Genomic DNA, 16,258 nt, shown 5'->3' with positions numbered 1-16,258 from the left:
TAGCTATTCTCCATTATCACAACCAGAGGGGCTTTCCAGCCTGCATTCTTCTTCAATCTCCTATATTGGCTTCGCATTGAGTGGAAGCTCAGCAAACCTTGGTTGATAACTGAACCCATGGTTGCAGTGGGGATGCCCTTGCTGCAAGGCCACAGGAAGGAAAGCTACTGAGGTCCTACTTCCAGCGACTCTAGGGACCAGCACTACTGCGTTTCAGGGTTTTGTACTATTCAGTAAGCTCTCATCCCATTTTCTCAAACAGCACGCAAAGGTGTTGGGACATCTTCCAATTCTATATTCTTGGCTTTGACATTTGTTCCGGCAGCGGGCAGTCCCATAACCACATATTCTGTCCCACTCAAATTCGCTTCTCACTAGATAACAGGATATGACACTGTGATTAATTGCGTACTGGCACTAAAAGGCAAGGCTTTGGCAGAAGGTGTTTTCGGAAGGGGATAGAGAAAGCTAGTGCCTGGTGGTAGAGGTTTTCCTGCATCCCCATCCTCCTCCACTTTCCTAGATGATTGACTTCACATTCTGATTCCCAACCAGCATGGATTTTATTTGAAAATATACATCATTCCATGTTACACCTATTTTCAAAATCCCTACAAGTTTACTATTTTTTTTGGATTAAATCTCTCCAAGCCCCTTACTGGGTCTCCAAAGCAATCGTGATCTGATCTTGGGCCACTTTTTCAGACACATGCTGTTCCACTGTGGCCCTCACTCTGTCCATGAAACTCTCGCCGGCCTCCCTTCTGTTGCATGTGAGCATATTCTTTGCTATCCTAGTACCTTCACGTGCACTGTCCCCTCTGCCTGGAAGGTTTTTCTTCCTTCCCATAAGTGGATTCTTTGAACTTTTATGTCTCAACCTTAAGTTCCCAATATTGGGCAAATCTTTCTCTGTCCTCTTCATGTATTTAAATGCCCCCAAATTATTTTTCTCCCTATGAATTTGTTATTCTTTTATATCACCTATTGCAAGTTGTAGTTATATATCTATTTATGTATATAGATATATATATACATATATAGAGATAAATACAAACATAGATATAGATATAGATATGTATATATGCATGTATATTTTGTTATTTGTTATTCTCAATGGAACTATGGGCTCCCTGACAATGAGGCCCATGTTTATGTTGCTTACCATTGTGTAACTTGTACCAGGAACATAGCCTGTTCTCAGTAAGGACCTGGTGAGTAAATGATTGGATAGACTAGACCAGAATAAGCTACAGCGGATGCAAATAGAGCGGAGGAAACTAGAAAGGAGCAGAATCCTGGTGGTTTGGCCCTTGGCCCACAGCAGTTTTCAGGAGACATGGATTTAGCTTCTCAGTCTCAGGGTGTGCTCTCTGAGGCTGAAAGCAGCTTTGTAAAGCTCATTATCTCATATGCCACACTGATAGGATCTTACAGAGATATCAGGAAAACCCCGAGGCCAGGCTGATGGGAGGGAGAACAGTGTAAGGTGGCTCGAGAGAGCCTCGCTGGCGAGAGCTGTGCGTGAGGTTCTCTAGCAAACTCAGCAGGAGCCAGGCTTGGGGGAGGGTGTCAGAGGAACCCTGGGGAGAGGAGAGTCAGAGCTGCAAATGGACGTCTTTGCAGAGGTCGGGGCCCAAAAGTCCTAATTTCGCCTGAGCCCTGAGTCCATCTCCCCTGTTGCATCTGTTCCTTTTCCACAAAGCAGAAGGGCAGGAGAACTGAAACGGGCTGCTAATCCTCGCACTAGGGTTTTATGTCTTTCTTTTGTTCTGGTAAAGAGAAGCCTCCTGTTTCTGATGCTTAGGTGTCAAGGTTCTTTGTCCTGGATGTAGGTGAGGACTAAAAGGCAGTTTGACCAATTCATGTGCTTGATAGGCTATTGAAGGGGTTTATATTTGGAATGGCCCCACAGTGGGTGACCAGGAGACTGTTTTGCTGTAGGTTTCATTCAAAAGCAAGCCCTTGTGGTCACAGTACAAGGCAGTGAAGAAAGGAGTGAGGTGGGCTGCAATGTGGATCATGCTGAGGGAGTATGTGGAGGTTGGGTAGCAGATATGTGCCTTCCGACGTATCTGTGGCAGGCCACTTTACAACCTGTAGTTGGAGGAGGAAAAGGAGGACAGCATGCTCGCTCAGGGAAAATGAAGCTTAACATCAGGGGAGAAGAATAGACTAGGAAGAGAACACAACCTTTAAAACGTTAGACTGTCAGTTTCAAGCAAGCCCTCACAGCCCATCTATTCAGAGATGAGAATTAAGGCTCAGAGAAGGAAAGTGACTAATCTGAGGTCACACAGCAACTTATGTGTCAAAGCTGGAACAAAAACCTAGTTGGTATGTCTTATAGTCTGAGTAAACAGAATGCAAAAGGGAGAATACAGTCCATACACTAAGGCTGAGTAATAAATATATCCCAAGCAATAAATATATTCCAGGGTAGACTACACTGTACTAGTTTATTTCTTGCATAAGCAATTTTCCTCCTCTGCTCTATAGACAGGTCTCAGGTCTTAGTTAATGTAGAAAGTTTATTTTGTCAAGGTTGAGGACACACAGGTGACACAACCTCAGGAGGTCCTGAGGACATGTGCCCAAGGTGGTTGTGATACAGCTTGCTTTTGTACATTTTAGGGAGACATAATACATCAGTCAATACATGTAAGATTTACTTTTTTTTTTTTTTTTTTTGAGATGGAGTCTCGCTCTGTCGCCCAGGGTGGAGTGCAATGGCACAATCTCAGGTCACTGCAACCTCCACCTCTCGGGTTCAAGCGATTCTGCTGCCTCAGCCTCCTAAGTAGCTTGAATTACAGACATGCGCCACCACACCCAGCTAATTTTTGTATTTTTAGTAGAGACGAGGTTTCACCATGTTGGCCAGGCCAGTCTTGAACTCCTGACCTTAAGTCATCTGCAGACCTCAGCCTCACAAAATGCTGAGATTACAGGCGTGAGCCACTACACCTGGCTGATTTACATTGGTTTGGTCCAGAAAGGTGGGACAATTCAAAGTGGGGGGCGGGGGGCCTGTGGGGGTACAGTGGGAGTGTGTGGCAGGTGGCCTTCCAGGCTATAGGTAAATTTAGTCATTTTCTGGTTGACAATTGATTGAGTTTGTCTAAAGACCTGGGATCAATAGACAGGAATGTTTGGGTTGTGACAAGAAGTTGTGTTGTGGAGACCAAAGTTGTATTACGCAGTTGGTGCTTTTAGCTAGCAGGCTTCAGAGAGAACAGACTGTAAAATATTTCTTATCAGACTTAAAGTCTGTGTTGATGTTCATGCTGGAAAGCATAATGAGGCATGTCCAACCCCCACTTCCTTTCATGGCCTGAATCAGTCTTTCAGATTAAATTTTAAGAGCCCTGGATGAGGAGGGAGTCCATTTAGATGGTTGGAGAGGGGGCTTAGAATTATATTTTTGGTTACAGCACCCATCCCTAGTCCCTGTGGGTATCTGAGGGGCTGACAGTGTGTGACAGCCAAACTTACCCAAAGCAGGGGTGGCAGGAGAAGAGGTGGGCAGCGCATGTCATTCAACCTTACCCACTTCTACCACTTCCCTCCCAAATCCTCTTCCTGCTAAGGGTCTTTCTCAGAATTCTACTGTGGAGGCCAGTCTGACCCAGCCCTCAGCAGCCAAGTGCGGGTAATGGCAGCCAGCTCTGCGGTGCATTCCTCAGGATCTGGAGGGATCCCTGACCTAGGCTTTCCATCCCGAGAGGTTCTTTGTCTTGGAATCACAGGTTGAAGAAAACCTGATCTTTGATGAATTGCTATGATATTTTGACAGACCTGGAACATGCTCATAGCAGAATTTCACAGAAGTGTCTTTGGGAAATGACACGGGAAGAAAGAACAAGGAAGAGTTAACTGAAACAGGTACCCTCTGAAAAAAAATCATTAACCCATTTGAATCACAGCGGAGGCACAGCCTGGAAGGGTACAAAGATGGGTGTTGGGTGTCTGTCAAAGCCCCATAAAATCGACTGAGCAGCTTGGAAGAGAAGATCCGATGGCTTCTATGAGTCAAAACAATTGGTTTCGTCCCAGCACTGCTAGATTTGTTAAGCAACTCTAAAAATCTTATTTTTTCTAACTGTACTATAGAGAATGTTGCTCAGCTTGTAAAAGAAGGGAATTAGATTAAGTGCTCTCTCATATCCCTTGCAAATATATTAAGAAATACATGCTTCTAGGGACACAGATTAACGTAGGAGTCAGAAGATTGCTGACATCTCAGTCTAACTTTAAAATTTCCTGAGCAGACTTCAAAGGCACCTGCTATTTGTGTTGTCAGTAAATTATGTTCTTGCCTACTGAAATCACTGCATCCCCTTTAATCCTAATCATCTGACTTGATATGGAAAGTTGCAAAATTTAGGAGGTTGAATAGGCGCCCTTTCTGTGCAGAGTAAAGCTGTTCCGAAGGAGGAGGATGGAAGAAGGCAGCTTATTCCACAAAATCAACAATGAATAATCGCCGCTGCCCTGCAATGGAACAAACACGGCTAGTGGGTCGTCATCGCCGAGGATTCCACGAGGAATTGTTACCGTGTGTGACCAGGGGGCCAAGGACATCTAGGACTCCTGATTCCTACGTTTCTTTTTTCCTCCTTGAGCTAGTAAGCCTCGTGGCTGTAAGGTGCATACAAGGACTGCCACATACTGCATTTTACTAATGGACCCAATGAAAGCAAAGAGAAAAAAGGCTGGGATTGAAGAAGGTTACTCCATCCTTCGGGATGTATTTTCTAAATCAAATGTTTTTCTTCTCCATCTGTCATCCCCAGCAACTGTGTATATTTCCAGCTGAGAGTCTCTTTTTACCTGGAAGATCTTGATAGAGTAGAAGAGAAATGGTTAATAGCAGCACAAGTCTCTGCATAATGCTGGGGCTGCTGGCGAGAAGCAGACGCAAGTCGGAGGGAATCACCCCAGGCAGGAGCAGGGCAGGTGTATTTATGGGCAAAGGCTGCTCCTGATTACTGAGGCTTATCAAAAGGCAGTGTTCCTTGGTGAACACTCACCAAGGCACAGTGTGGGGGAGGTGTTGGGGCTGCAGAAATGCCAGCCAGGCAGTGTTGAGGGTGGGGAGAGAGTATTAGCATAGGTATATCCAAGTCACTTCCCTTGCTTCCCTGAATCGTTTCTGAAGCAAGAATTGGATTAGATGATCTCTAAGATACCTTCCAGCCTTGACATTCCTTGATTCTGGTGAGAGGACTTTCTCTTCCATTTTAGTAAGTTTCAGTCAGGAGACTCTTGTTGAAAATGGTGATGTGGGTAATGGAATTGAAGTCCATCGCCCCCAAGACCTCGCTGAAGTAAACACTGAAACAAACACATGATGTTAAGGAGAAGAATGGCACGGAGCGTGGGGAGGTCATAAATGCGTGAGAGGTCCCAGCACATTTCTGTGATAGAAAGAGTGTAGGATGAGGATGACAAGTGACAACAAGGAATACTTGATGGCGGGCACTGTCCAAGGGTGGGATTGTAACCACAGAACAACAGGCTCACTTAGGGCTTGGGTGAAAAGGAGGACAAGAGTGAGAAGAGAGGTTAAAAGGAGACTATTTATGGGAATGCTGTATTTCTAACAATGGCTTCAAATAAAACATAACCTTCTAGAGAGCATATGCCCTGCCCTCAACCCAGGGTATATGCTCCCTAGATTTAACCCCAACCCCACCCCAGGCAAAACGTATAGAGCATATGCTCCTGGCATTTGCCCTTAGGGAAAACACCAGATAATTTTATTTTAAGAAAAAAGACTTCATTTCTCTAAAACGAAGTATTTTAGAGAAAGTAAAAACGTCCAGTCTTGGAAGTTGACATTCTCAAATAAGCTCCCCTTATTCTAGAGCACAGATTAGGCAAAGCCTGACAGACTTACATTGCTTGCACATCCTAAGCAAAATCTAGCAGTCAGTGTGTCTTCCCCAGAGTTCTCACTTAGGGGAGAATGTGATGGGAACCCAGGTCTCCTTACACGGTAACAGAATAGCATAGAACATCAGAAATCACAAACTATGCCAGTTTGGGTGCTCCATGAAGCATTTATCAACAGGAATTAGAAAGGAAATAAATTTATTGGGAAATGTCTGTGAAAGATAAAGGGGGGCCAGGTGCAGTGGCTCACACCTGTAAATCCCAGCACTTTGGGTGGCTGAGGGAGGGAGGAGGATCATTTGAGCTCAGGGGTTTAAGTCCATCATGGACAGCATAGAGAGACCCCATCTCTCCACAAAAAGAAAATTAGCCTGGGATGGTGGTGTGTCTCTATAGTCCAAGCTACTTGGGAGGCTGAGGCAGGAGGGTCTCTTGAGGCCAGAAGTTCGAGGTTGCAGCAAGCTATGATGGCACTACTGCACTCCAGTGTAGGTAGTAGAGCAAACCCTTGTCTTTAAAAAAAAAAATAAAATAAAAATTCAAAACAAAAAGATGAAGGGGAGAGGGAGCAAGATTGAGTAGGGAAAGTCTTCAGAACATGATGTCAATTAACACCTGTGAAAAGGTTTGGAGTTGGGGGAGCCTCAGACTGCAGTGCAGAAAATTTCAGCATTGCCAGTGGGGAACCTCAGTGCAAAGACTGTCTTACGCCAGCAGACATGGCCCAGCTCTAGTCCACATTGTGCTCATTCACTGACTGGAAGCAGCCAGGGCGAGAGTGGTAGCCATTGGAATCCTGCCGCAGGTTACAAATGTGCAGCAGGGAGAGGCCATCGGATACTCTCCTCACAGCAGACACACAGCAAGCACAAACGTGCAGGATCCATGGGACCCTCCTAGCCTGCCACATGTCAGGCTTTAGTAATTTTTGATGATGAGCTTCAAGGGAAATAAATCAGCCAATATTCAAGGTCATCTATGTGACCGGGATTCTGAAGAAAATTGAAAAATTCTGATGATAATAAATATTCAGCAGCTCTTCAAAAACAAAAAGGAATTCATAAACAGGGACTGAATAACCAAACTTCAAAAGAAATCCTATATCTTCTTAGGAGAAAAAAATAATAAAAGCTTTATTTGCTGAGTCCTTATAAAGTATTTCAGAGTTCTGGTTTCGGTCGCTACAAGTAAAAAGACTGAAAGTCACTACTTGAATCCTTAAAAAAAGAAAAATAAAGCCAAATAAATGGAAAAATCAATGACTTTTCTTGGACCGATTAGGGAACTGAGGGCTCCAGGCAAACCCATCGCCCAGAAATCTGGAGTCACAGCTGAGATGAGCTAACCTGGAATGGAAGCTCTAAAACCATAAACTAGCAGGAACACTTACAGTGATTTTGACAACTTGCTGGAGGCCGAACGTAGACATTTAGGAGAGTGGAAAACTTCTAGAGACTATGGTCAAAGGCTCTGCCTTCTCAACCGCTGCTCTCCTGGGTTTTAAATCCAGGAAATCTCCAAGGTTTTCATGGTGAAGAGCCAGAATGGAAGCCCTCATTGCTCTGAAAGGAGAAGGGAAGAGTGATATTGTGAAACATGTCCAGAGGATTCCCCATAACAAAAGCCTCCTCCTCTGCAGGAAAAACGATTTTACTAGAGCCATATCCCACCTGGAGGGGAAGATGTTTCCCTATTCCAGACCCATCTGACCTTCCTGTCTCACTTGAGGGATGGGGGTAGCTAAGAATTTCTTGTGAGCCGGGCACGGTGGCTCATGCTTGTAACCCCAGCACTCTGGGAGGCCAAGGTGGGTGGATCACAAGGTCAGAAGTTCAAGACCAGCCTGCCCAATATGGTGAAACTCCATCTCTACTTAAAAAAATACAAAAATTAGCCAGGTGTGGTGGTACGTGCCTGTAGTCCCAGCTGCTTGGGAGGCTGAGGCAGAATCGCTGAACCTGGAAGGAGGAGGTTGCAGTGAGCCGAGATCATGCCACTGTACTCCAGCCTGTTGACAGAGATTTAAAAAAAAAAAGTTCTTGTGACAGTCACAGTGCAGGGACACAGGCTCAGGTAAAGATGAGATTCACTTATAAGATTATAGAATGCTTTCTTTTCCCCTGCCTCTTTTTTGTTCATCTCTTGCAGCTGTTTGAGACATAAGATCCTTAATATCATCCTCAGGTTAGTCCCATTCAGCCATGGTCTCCATTTGCAGGTTGACCAGGTCCCAGTATCATGTAGATAAATTGACAAAGATCAGGAAGTCATGGATTATATGTTTAAACGAAGATTCTAAATTCCTCAGCAAATTCCTGGGGGTTTTCCTTTGGGTTAGGGAAGTCTTTCACTATTTCTGTCAGTTTGGATTTTGAGCAAGACATAAAGGTAATTAAAGAAGGCAGACACAGTTGATCAGAGGAACTAACTTTAAAAGGCATTTTCCTAACTTTCTTCTCATTTTCAGAGTAGAAAGGCAACTGAGTGAAGAGGTTGGTGGAATCAGAGTAATTAGGCAGAGGAAGAAGAGAGAGAGGAGGAAAAGAAGGAGCATTCAGAGTTGAGTGAGTCAATGTACAATTTTTTATCATCACTGATTAAGTGCTTAAGCTTTTAATTTGCCTTTTGTAAAGAGTCTTTAAGAAAGGCAAGTTTTGATTTGCTTAGTCTTTTAGAAGCCTCTGCTTGCCAATTAAAAACATATCTCATTTTTTTCTGAGGCATTTAAGATCACTTCTCTTTCAATGTAGCTTATAGATGAATAACTGTTTAGGTTAAAATGTCTTCACTGTGACCACTGTAATTCTAAGTTGTCATTGGTAAAGTTTACACACTTATTTAGAAAAACACAGATTCTGGGTCTATAATTTTTATACACAAACGTAGCTAAAGTCCCAGATGGACAGGTCCAGACTACTTGGATAAGGATGAACTGATGATTCTTTGTCTTCCCCAAACCCTACCTTCTTAAGACCTTCTGTTGGACCCAGTCCAGTTTCTGTTGGATCCAGACACAGAGAGAAATCGATGAATATAACGGGCTCAGCTGGTAACTACATCTGGTTACTCATTGTCCCAGGAACCATCATCAGGGCTTCTTCGGGTCCCTCTGCTGACAATAGAACTATTAAAAAATAAACTTCGGCACACAAAAATCTTAAAGTTTTCTTTTGAGCAGATATCAACTTAAGAATCAGGCAGGCTCCAAATCACAAGTATTTTGGGGCACAGGCAAAGAGGCATGAGGAAAAGGCTTTTATAGGGTGAAAATGGAAGAAAGGCAAATTAAACATTTAATTGGTTAAAGTGGAGTAGAGCCTTATTTGAATCATCCCAGTCCCTTGTTAGAAGTTAGGCCGGGCGTGGTGGCTCACGCTTGTAATCCCAGCACTTTGGGAGGCCGAGGCGGGCGGATCACGAGGTCAGGAGATCGAGACCACGGTGAAACCCCGTCTCTACTAAAAAATGTGGATCACGAGGTCAGGAGATCGAGACCACGGTGAAACCCCGTCTCTACTAAAAAATACAAAAAATTAGCCGGGCGTGGTGGCGGGCGCCTGTAGTCCCAGCTACTCGGAGAGGCTGAGGCAGGAGAATGGCGTGAACCCGGGAGGCGGAGCTTGCAGTGAGCCGAGACTGCGCCACTGCACTCCAGCCTGGGTGACAAAGTGAGACTCTGTCTCAAAAAAAAAAAAAAAAAAAAAAAAAAAAAGAAGTTAGTTGGTGGTTTCTGATTGGTTAAAGTTTTCTTTTACCATTCAAACTGAGTTGGGTTTTAGTTTGCTTATGTAGAAACCGAGTGCACTGAAGCTCCTGCAGTCTAATGACCTCTCATTTAATTATTTTAACAAGAGAAATATTCTGTGTTCATATAATAGAGAATTTAACATGAAGATATCAATTATTTACAACTTGATCTATAGATTAAATATAATCCCAATCAAACTTTTAGCAAGATATGTTGTTGATATTTCCAAACTGATTCAAAAGACCTAGGATCGTCAATACAATACTGGAAAGAACAAGGTCGGTGGATGATATGGTTTGTGCCCCCATCGAAATCTCATCTTGAATTCTTGCTCCCATAATCCCCACGAGTCACGGGAGGCACCTGGTGGGAAGTAAATGAATCATGGGGTTTTTTTTTCTTCTGTGCTGTTCTCATGATAATGAGTAAGTCTCACAAGATCTGATGGTTTTATAAAGGTCAGTTCCGCTGCACACACTGTCTTACCTGTCACCACGTAAGACATACCTTGCTCCTCCTTTGCCTTCTGCCATGATCGTGAGACCTCCCCAACTGTGTGGAACTGTAAGTCCATTAAACCTCTTTTTCTTCATAAATTGCCCCATCTCAGATATTTCTTTATAGTAGTGTGAAAATGGGTTAATACAGTGAACTTACATTACCTTGTATCAAGACTCACTAAAAAACTGCAATGATGAAGGCAGTGTGGGAGTGGTGAAGCAATAAATAAATAGACCAAACAAGCAACAGAACAGAATGGATAGCTCAGAAAAGACCAAAGCAACTCCTCTCTATCAATGAAGGAAAAGTAATGTAATGGAGGAAGAATAGTCTTCTCAACAAATGGTGCTTGAACAATTAGATATCCCTATGCGAAAGAGAAAGAGAAGGAGAGGTAGAGAGGAGAAGAGGAGGCAATGAAGTGGGGGAAAAGAGGGAGGGAGGGGGAGAGAGAGAGAGAGAGAGAGAAAGATGGCCTACGATGAGGGAGTGATTAAACAAACTGTGGTTCATCCATATCCTGGAATACTGCCCAACAATAAGAAGGAAAGAGCTACTGATACATGCAACGACCTGGATGAATCCCCAGAAAGTTATGCTGACTGAAAAAAGCCAGTCTAATAAGGATTTATACATTCCATTTATATGGCCTTCCTAAAAGGACAAAACTGTAGAAATGGAGAATAAATCACTTATACAGGGGTTAAGACGGAGGTGGAGGTGTGAGGGAAGAGGGAGTGGCTCTGAAAGCATAACATGAAAAGTCCTCCTGATAATGGAAATGTTATGCATCAGTGTCAATAACCTGGTTGTGATATTGCACTATGGTTTTACAAAGATGTTACTTTTCAGGAAAATAGAGTAAAAGATCTGGGTATCTCTCTGCATTATTATTATTATTTTTGGAACTATATAGGAATCTACAATTATCTCAAATTAGAAAGTGTAACTAAAACATCCTTTTCATGAAAGGGTTATTGATTCTAGTAGAATTAAATCTATCGACTTCGAAAAATTAAAGTGGAGGTAAGGCAAGATTTCTGAGTCAGCAGGAAACCAAAACTAACTCTTAAGCACTGGAAACATGACAGGAAATTCTTACTTAAACTAAGTAATTGTCTCAGTCCATTCATGCTGCTATAATAAAATATCTTATACTGGGTGAGTTATAAACAACAGAAATTTATTACTTACAGTTTTAGGGGCTGGAAGACCTCAGAAGATTTATTATATCCTGAGGACCCAGTTTGTGCTTTCAAGATAGCACCTTGTTGCTCAGCCTTCACATGGCAGAAGAGACAAACGCTGTGTCCTCCCATGGTGGAAGGAGCATGGCAGCTTCTTTCAACCTCTTTTATAAGGGTGCTAATTCCATTCACGAGGGCAGGGCCCTTGAGGCTTAATCACCTCCTCAAAGGCCTCACCTGTTAATCACCAGCGTGGGGATTAGGCTTCAGCATTAATTTTGGAAGAACATATTCCCACCATAACAGTAATTTTGAGGCTTAGAAGCAGAAGGTAAATTGTCAGCTAGTTTCTAGGAAAATCGTAGGCAGTGATTTGGGGAAGAGGGTCTAAATCACTGGAGTTACTGAGAGTCATAGAGGTATTTACGACCCCCTTGCCTGTCAGCAAATTTTATCTCAGACTTATGTGTAGAGAACAAGTCTATAGGAAATATTTAACTAGCCCCAATGAAAGACATGGAGTCATGATGATTAATTTAGACAGGTGTGTGTGTGTGTGTGTGTGACACATAAAAGTCCTTGATAAATGGACTGCCTATCCATCAATTTGTCGTTCATGTAGCTATTCATGTAAATGTATGCTCATTTATGTGGGCATATGGCATGATGGTAAAAATTTTTTAAAAGTGTACTCTTGCGATAGTTTGCTGAGAATGATGGTTTCCAGTTTCAAGGACAAAAAACCAAACACCGCATGTTCTCACTCATAGGTAGGAATTGAACAATGAGAACACTTGGACACAGGAAGGGGAACATCACACACTGGGGCCTGTTGTGGGGTAGGGGGAGGGGGGAGGGATAGCATTAGGAGATATACCTAATGTAAATGACGAGTTAACGGGTGCAGCACACCGACATGGCACAAGTATACATATGTAACAAACCTGCACTTGTGCACATGTACCCTAGAACTTAAAGTATAATAAAAAGAAAAAGAAAAAAAAGAATAAAATTTTGTTTTGTATTAAAAAAAGTGTGCTCATTTCTCTACCTATTCATCTTCTTTCTACTTCCCTCTCTCTCTTTTCTTTCTTTTCTTTTGTTTACTTCTTTCATCTCAATAGGCTAGTAAGCACCAACTGACTGAGTAGAAGATAGAGATTTGTCGATTTCTAGTCTCTTCTAGTCCTCTTTTAAGAAAAATATCAGATGGCTTTGGGACAATTTATTTACTCCAGAATGATAGAAAAATAAACCAGGATGGAGGGAGCATTAAGGTCAGGCAGTGCTGTTCTCCTTTCTAAAGGAAACACTTGACAAACTGAGCAAAGACAGTCATTTATTTTTATTAAAGTGTCTGCCTACAGCAGAGGCAAGACAGGTTATGTATGCTTCTCTGGAAACCCAAATCTTCTGCATTAATCTATAATGTTCCTACATGGCTGGATGGTCTGACAGCATTTCAGAGACTTCTGGCAGAGAGCAATAAGTTCTTCATTTTTCCGACAATTGTTCTTGCATGTCCCTTTAAGTTTGTCACATTTCTCATCAAAAAATGCATTCTTGGCTACACGAGGGAAGGAGCCATTTGGATTAATTCCCTTTTCAGGCATATATGTTTGCCAGATACAGTTGTATGACTAGCTGGTGAAGATTTTTTCACAAGCTGTCATAGTGCCATATCCTACCGGTAGATGAGATGGTAGGGGACCTGATTTTTATCTGATATTTCAGTCTTGTAGTCACACAGGGTGAAATACCAGAAAGAATACATTTGTCTTCCAGCATTTGAGACCAAGCTCTGTAGGAGCTTTGGGAAACGTAAGCTATGGTTCTTTGACTGAAATCTATTGGGGATAATTATCAACTTGTTCCATAAACACTCCCAGAGGTTGCTAATTTTCCTGGTGCACTCTCAGAGGCTGCTACTTGGTGAGAGTAGAGCAAGAGCTGAGACTGAGGAGATAGCTCCACACCAGAGTGAAGGAAGGGATAAAGATATGAAAAGAACATGAGTTTACTGTGGTAGATAGAAACATGCTTGGAAGGCTCAGCCTGATTTCTCCTCCATATTCCACCAAAACATTGACTGTGGAAAACTTGTGCTTTAGAGAAGGAGGGTGCAGCATGTTGGGAATGTTTTTCTAAGATTTTCTCAGTTCAGTTTGCACAGAATTCCAGTTCCCACCTTAGGACTTTATCAGTAGCAGTCCCAAGAGCAGCCTGCTTGAAGTTAAGGACAGACAGTACGTCTTATCAGGATCAACATTTTAGAGTTGCCCTATTTGTGTATACATAATGAAGGCATCAGATGTACAGAGATTGCATTTAATGTCCAAACTATAATGTATATACATTTAATGTCAACATATAAAAGTGACTTATTCACATCTGTGTAAAACTTACAGCCAGATGGATTAGTGCCAGCATATGCACTAATCCTTATCCAGGATCAGCACATCAGTTCATAAGTGAAAATACTCCACTATTTCAAAGCTTGATGAACGCTGGCTGTCAGTGGCAGGGGTCTATGTTCTCTCTGCCCTACTGTAAGGCAGATACTAATATAATACTATACTATAGGCTATAGTGTGGTATTGAGATAAAATCTTTTTGGTTTAATATAGTATTATAGTATAGCTTAGTATATACTATTAAAATACTAGTATTATAGTATATTCTAGAATAATAGTGTATACTATAGTATTATACTAGTATATATACTATACTATATTCTAGTGTATTATAGTAGTATATATACTATATACTAGTGTATTATACTAGTATACTATACTATATACTAGTGCATTATACTAGTATACTATACTTATACTAGTGTATTATACTAGTATACTATACTATATACCAGTGTATTATACTAGTATGTACACTATACTATATACTAGTGTATTATACTAGTATATACACTATACTATATACTAGTGTACATACTAGTATAATACACTAGTAATAATATAGTATATATACTATAGTATTATACTAGTATTATATACTATACTATACACTAGTGTATTATAGTACTATATATACTATACTATATACTAGAGTATTATAATAGTATACATACTATACTATATACTAGTAAATAATACTATATCTGGCCAAGTGCAGTGGCTCACACCTGTAATCCCAGCACTTTGGGAGGCTGAGGAGGGTGGATCATGAGGTTAGGAGTTGGAGACCAGCATGACCAACATGGTGAAACCCCGTCTCTACTAAAAATACAAAAAATTAGCCAGGCATGGTGGCAGATGCCTGTAATCCCAGCTACTCAGGAGGCTGAGGCAGGAAAATCACGTGAACCCAGGAGGCAGAAGTTGCAGTGAGCTGAGATTGTGCCACTGCACTCCAGCCCAAGGAACAGAGCGAGATTCTATCTCAAAAAAAAAAAAATATATATATATATATAATATATACTAGTACAATACTATATAGTATATAATACTAGTATAATACCATACTGTAATACTAGTAAATAATTATAGTATATATTATGCTATACTATAATACTATACTAAACCAAAAAGATTTTCTCTAAATACTATTGTAGTATAGTATTATATTCTAGTATATCTAATAGATAATTATTAGATTATCTAATAATTATATAACAAGTGTTATGTAAGTATAGATAAGTATCTATAATTATATAATAATTATAGTAACTAATTATAATTTTATAATTACAGTATTATCTAACAGATAATTTTATAGTATTATCTAACAGATAATTTTATAGTATATAACATCTTTTTTTGACTAATTACATAATGAGTGATCTGAAAAAGATACCTCTGGCCAGTTTCAAATGTGCATATCAAAACCAGTGGCCTGAATACGGCATAGGTCACTGTGGGTCCTAGATCCTCTGTGTCCTGACACAGAATCTACTCTCACAGGCTTGTCACAAAACAGACCAGAGCTATGAGCAGCTGATGTGAAAAATTGAGCATTATACCTAGGATCGTATATCAGTGGCATCTGGCACAAATTGGGACTTACTGTGGGCTTTGAGAATCCCTTTCTTCAGCTCTCTGGAGGCTCACATGAGCCTGGTCTCATGCCTTAATTTTGGAGAGGATACAATTGGAGCCATTGGAGATTCCCAGGAGCAGGAGAAAGTGAAGAGAGTTTTGATATGGGAAGGGCGTCTTTAATGCCTCTTACTGTGGCAAGACAGTTGGGCTCCTACCCTGGCTTTGTTTTGGTTATCTATATGACTCTGAGAAACACTTAGCCCATCTGAGGCACAATTTCTGCATCTGTAATAAAATGTGTAAAATGGACCAGCAAACCCAAAAAGATTTTCTCTAACTGCCATTAAATTAGAGGTAAGACAGAGTTTTCCTTAAAGGCACTGGCACTGGAAGACTAGATGCATTTTATGTGAAGCTCTCATCACATTATGTGGCTTGATGATATGTGATCAAGGAATGGCAGTCCAAGCTATGCTGCTTTACCTGTTGCCATGACTGGCATGAATGCATAGGTGTCTCTAAGCTCAGATCCTTACCTGTCTCTCCTCTTTACCTGTCTCAATCTCTACCATAACTACATTTTAAAAGGTTCATAGACTGCTATCCTTGTTTTTAATTTTTTCTCAATTTTTGTTTTTGTTAGTGAGCATGAGACTGAATGCCAAAAGGCATCTTTCCTGGCCTTCTTTTATTCTTTCAAACCTGTGACAGCCCCTCCTAGATAACAATGTAAAATGCAAAGGAATTACAGAAGAGGCGTTGGGGGATATCACCTCTTGTAGTAGATGGGTTGATCACACCCAGGCATTCACTGAAGGGGACCCTCTCTCTGGGACAGCACCTCTGATCACCTTCCCTGTAAAGATGCCCATTTTACCTGGGGTCAGAAAGAAGAGCACAGCAAAGAGAAAGAGGAAAGTCCTCAT

The 16,258-nt window shown here is 41.5% G+C and overlaps 2 protein-coding genes across 2 annotated transcripts; both read right to left on the bottom strand.

Annotated features, from left to right (window-relative positions):
- Window positions 1-213: 213 nt before the first annotated feature.
- Window positions 214-4,891, bottom strand: LOC115834370 (beta-defensin 104A-like). The gene is made up of 2 exons (XM_030809125.1): window positions 4,834-4,891; window positions 214-374 (listed from the first exon to the last, which is right to left on the bottom strand). The coding sequence occupies exons 1-2, from the start codon at window positions 4,889-4,891 to the stop codon at window positions 214-216; spliced, it is 219 nt and encodes a 72-aa protein (XP_030664985.1).
- A 7,861-nt stretch (window positions 4,892-12,752) lies between these two features.
- On the bottom strand, window positions 12,753-16,258 carry LOC115834372 (beta-defensin 106-like). The gene is made up of 2 exons (XM_030809127.1): window positions 16,210-16,258; window positions 12,753-12,901 (listed from the first exon to the last, which is right to left on the bottom strand). The coding sequence occupies exons 1-2, from the start codon at window positions 16,256-16,258 to the stop codon at window positions 12,753-12,755; spliced, it is 198 nt and encodes a 65-aa protein (XP_030664987.1).

Source organism: Nomascus leucogenys, unplaced genomic scaffold, assembly GCF_006542625.1.
Source record: "Nomascus leucogenys isolate Asia unplaced genomic scaffold, Asia_NLE_v1 000892F_74408_qpd_obj, whole genome shotgun sequence".
Classification (NCBI taxonomy): domain Eukaryota; kingdom Metazoa; phylum Chordata; class Mammalia; order Primates; family Hylobatidae; genus Nomascus; species Nomascus leucogenys.
The sequence above is the reverse complement of the archived record's forward strand: the minus strand, read 5'-3'. Positions and strand labels throughout refer to the sequence as shown.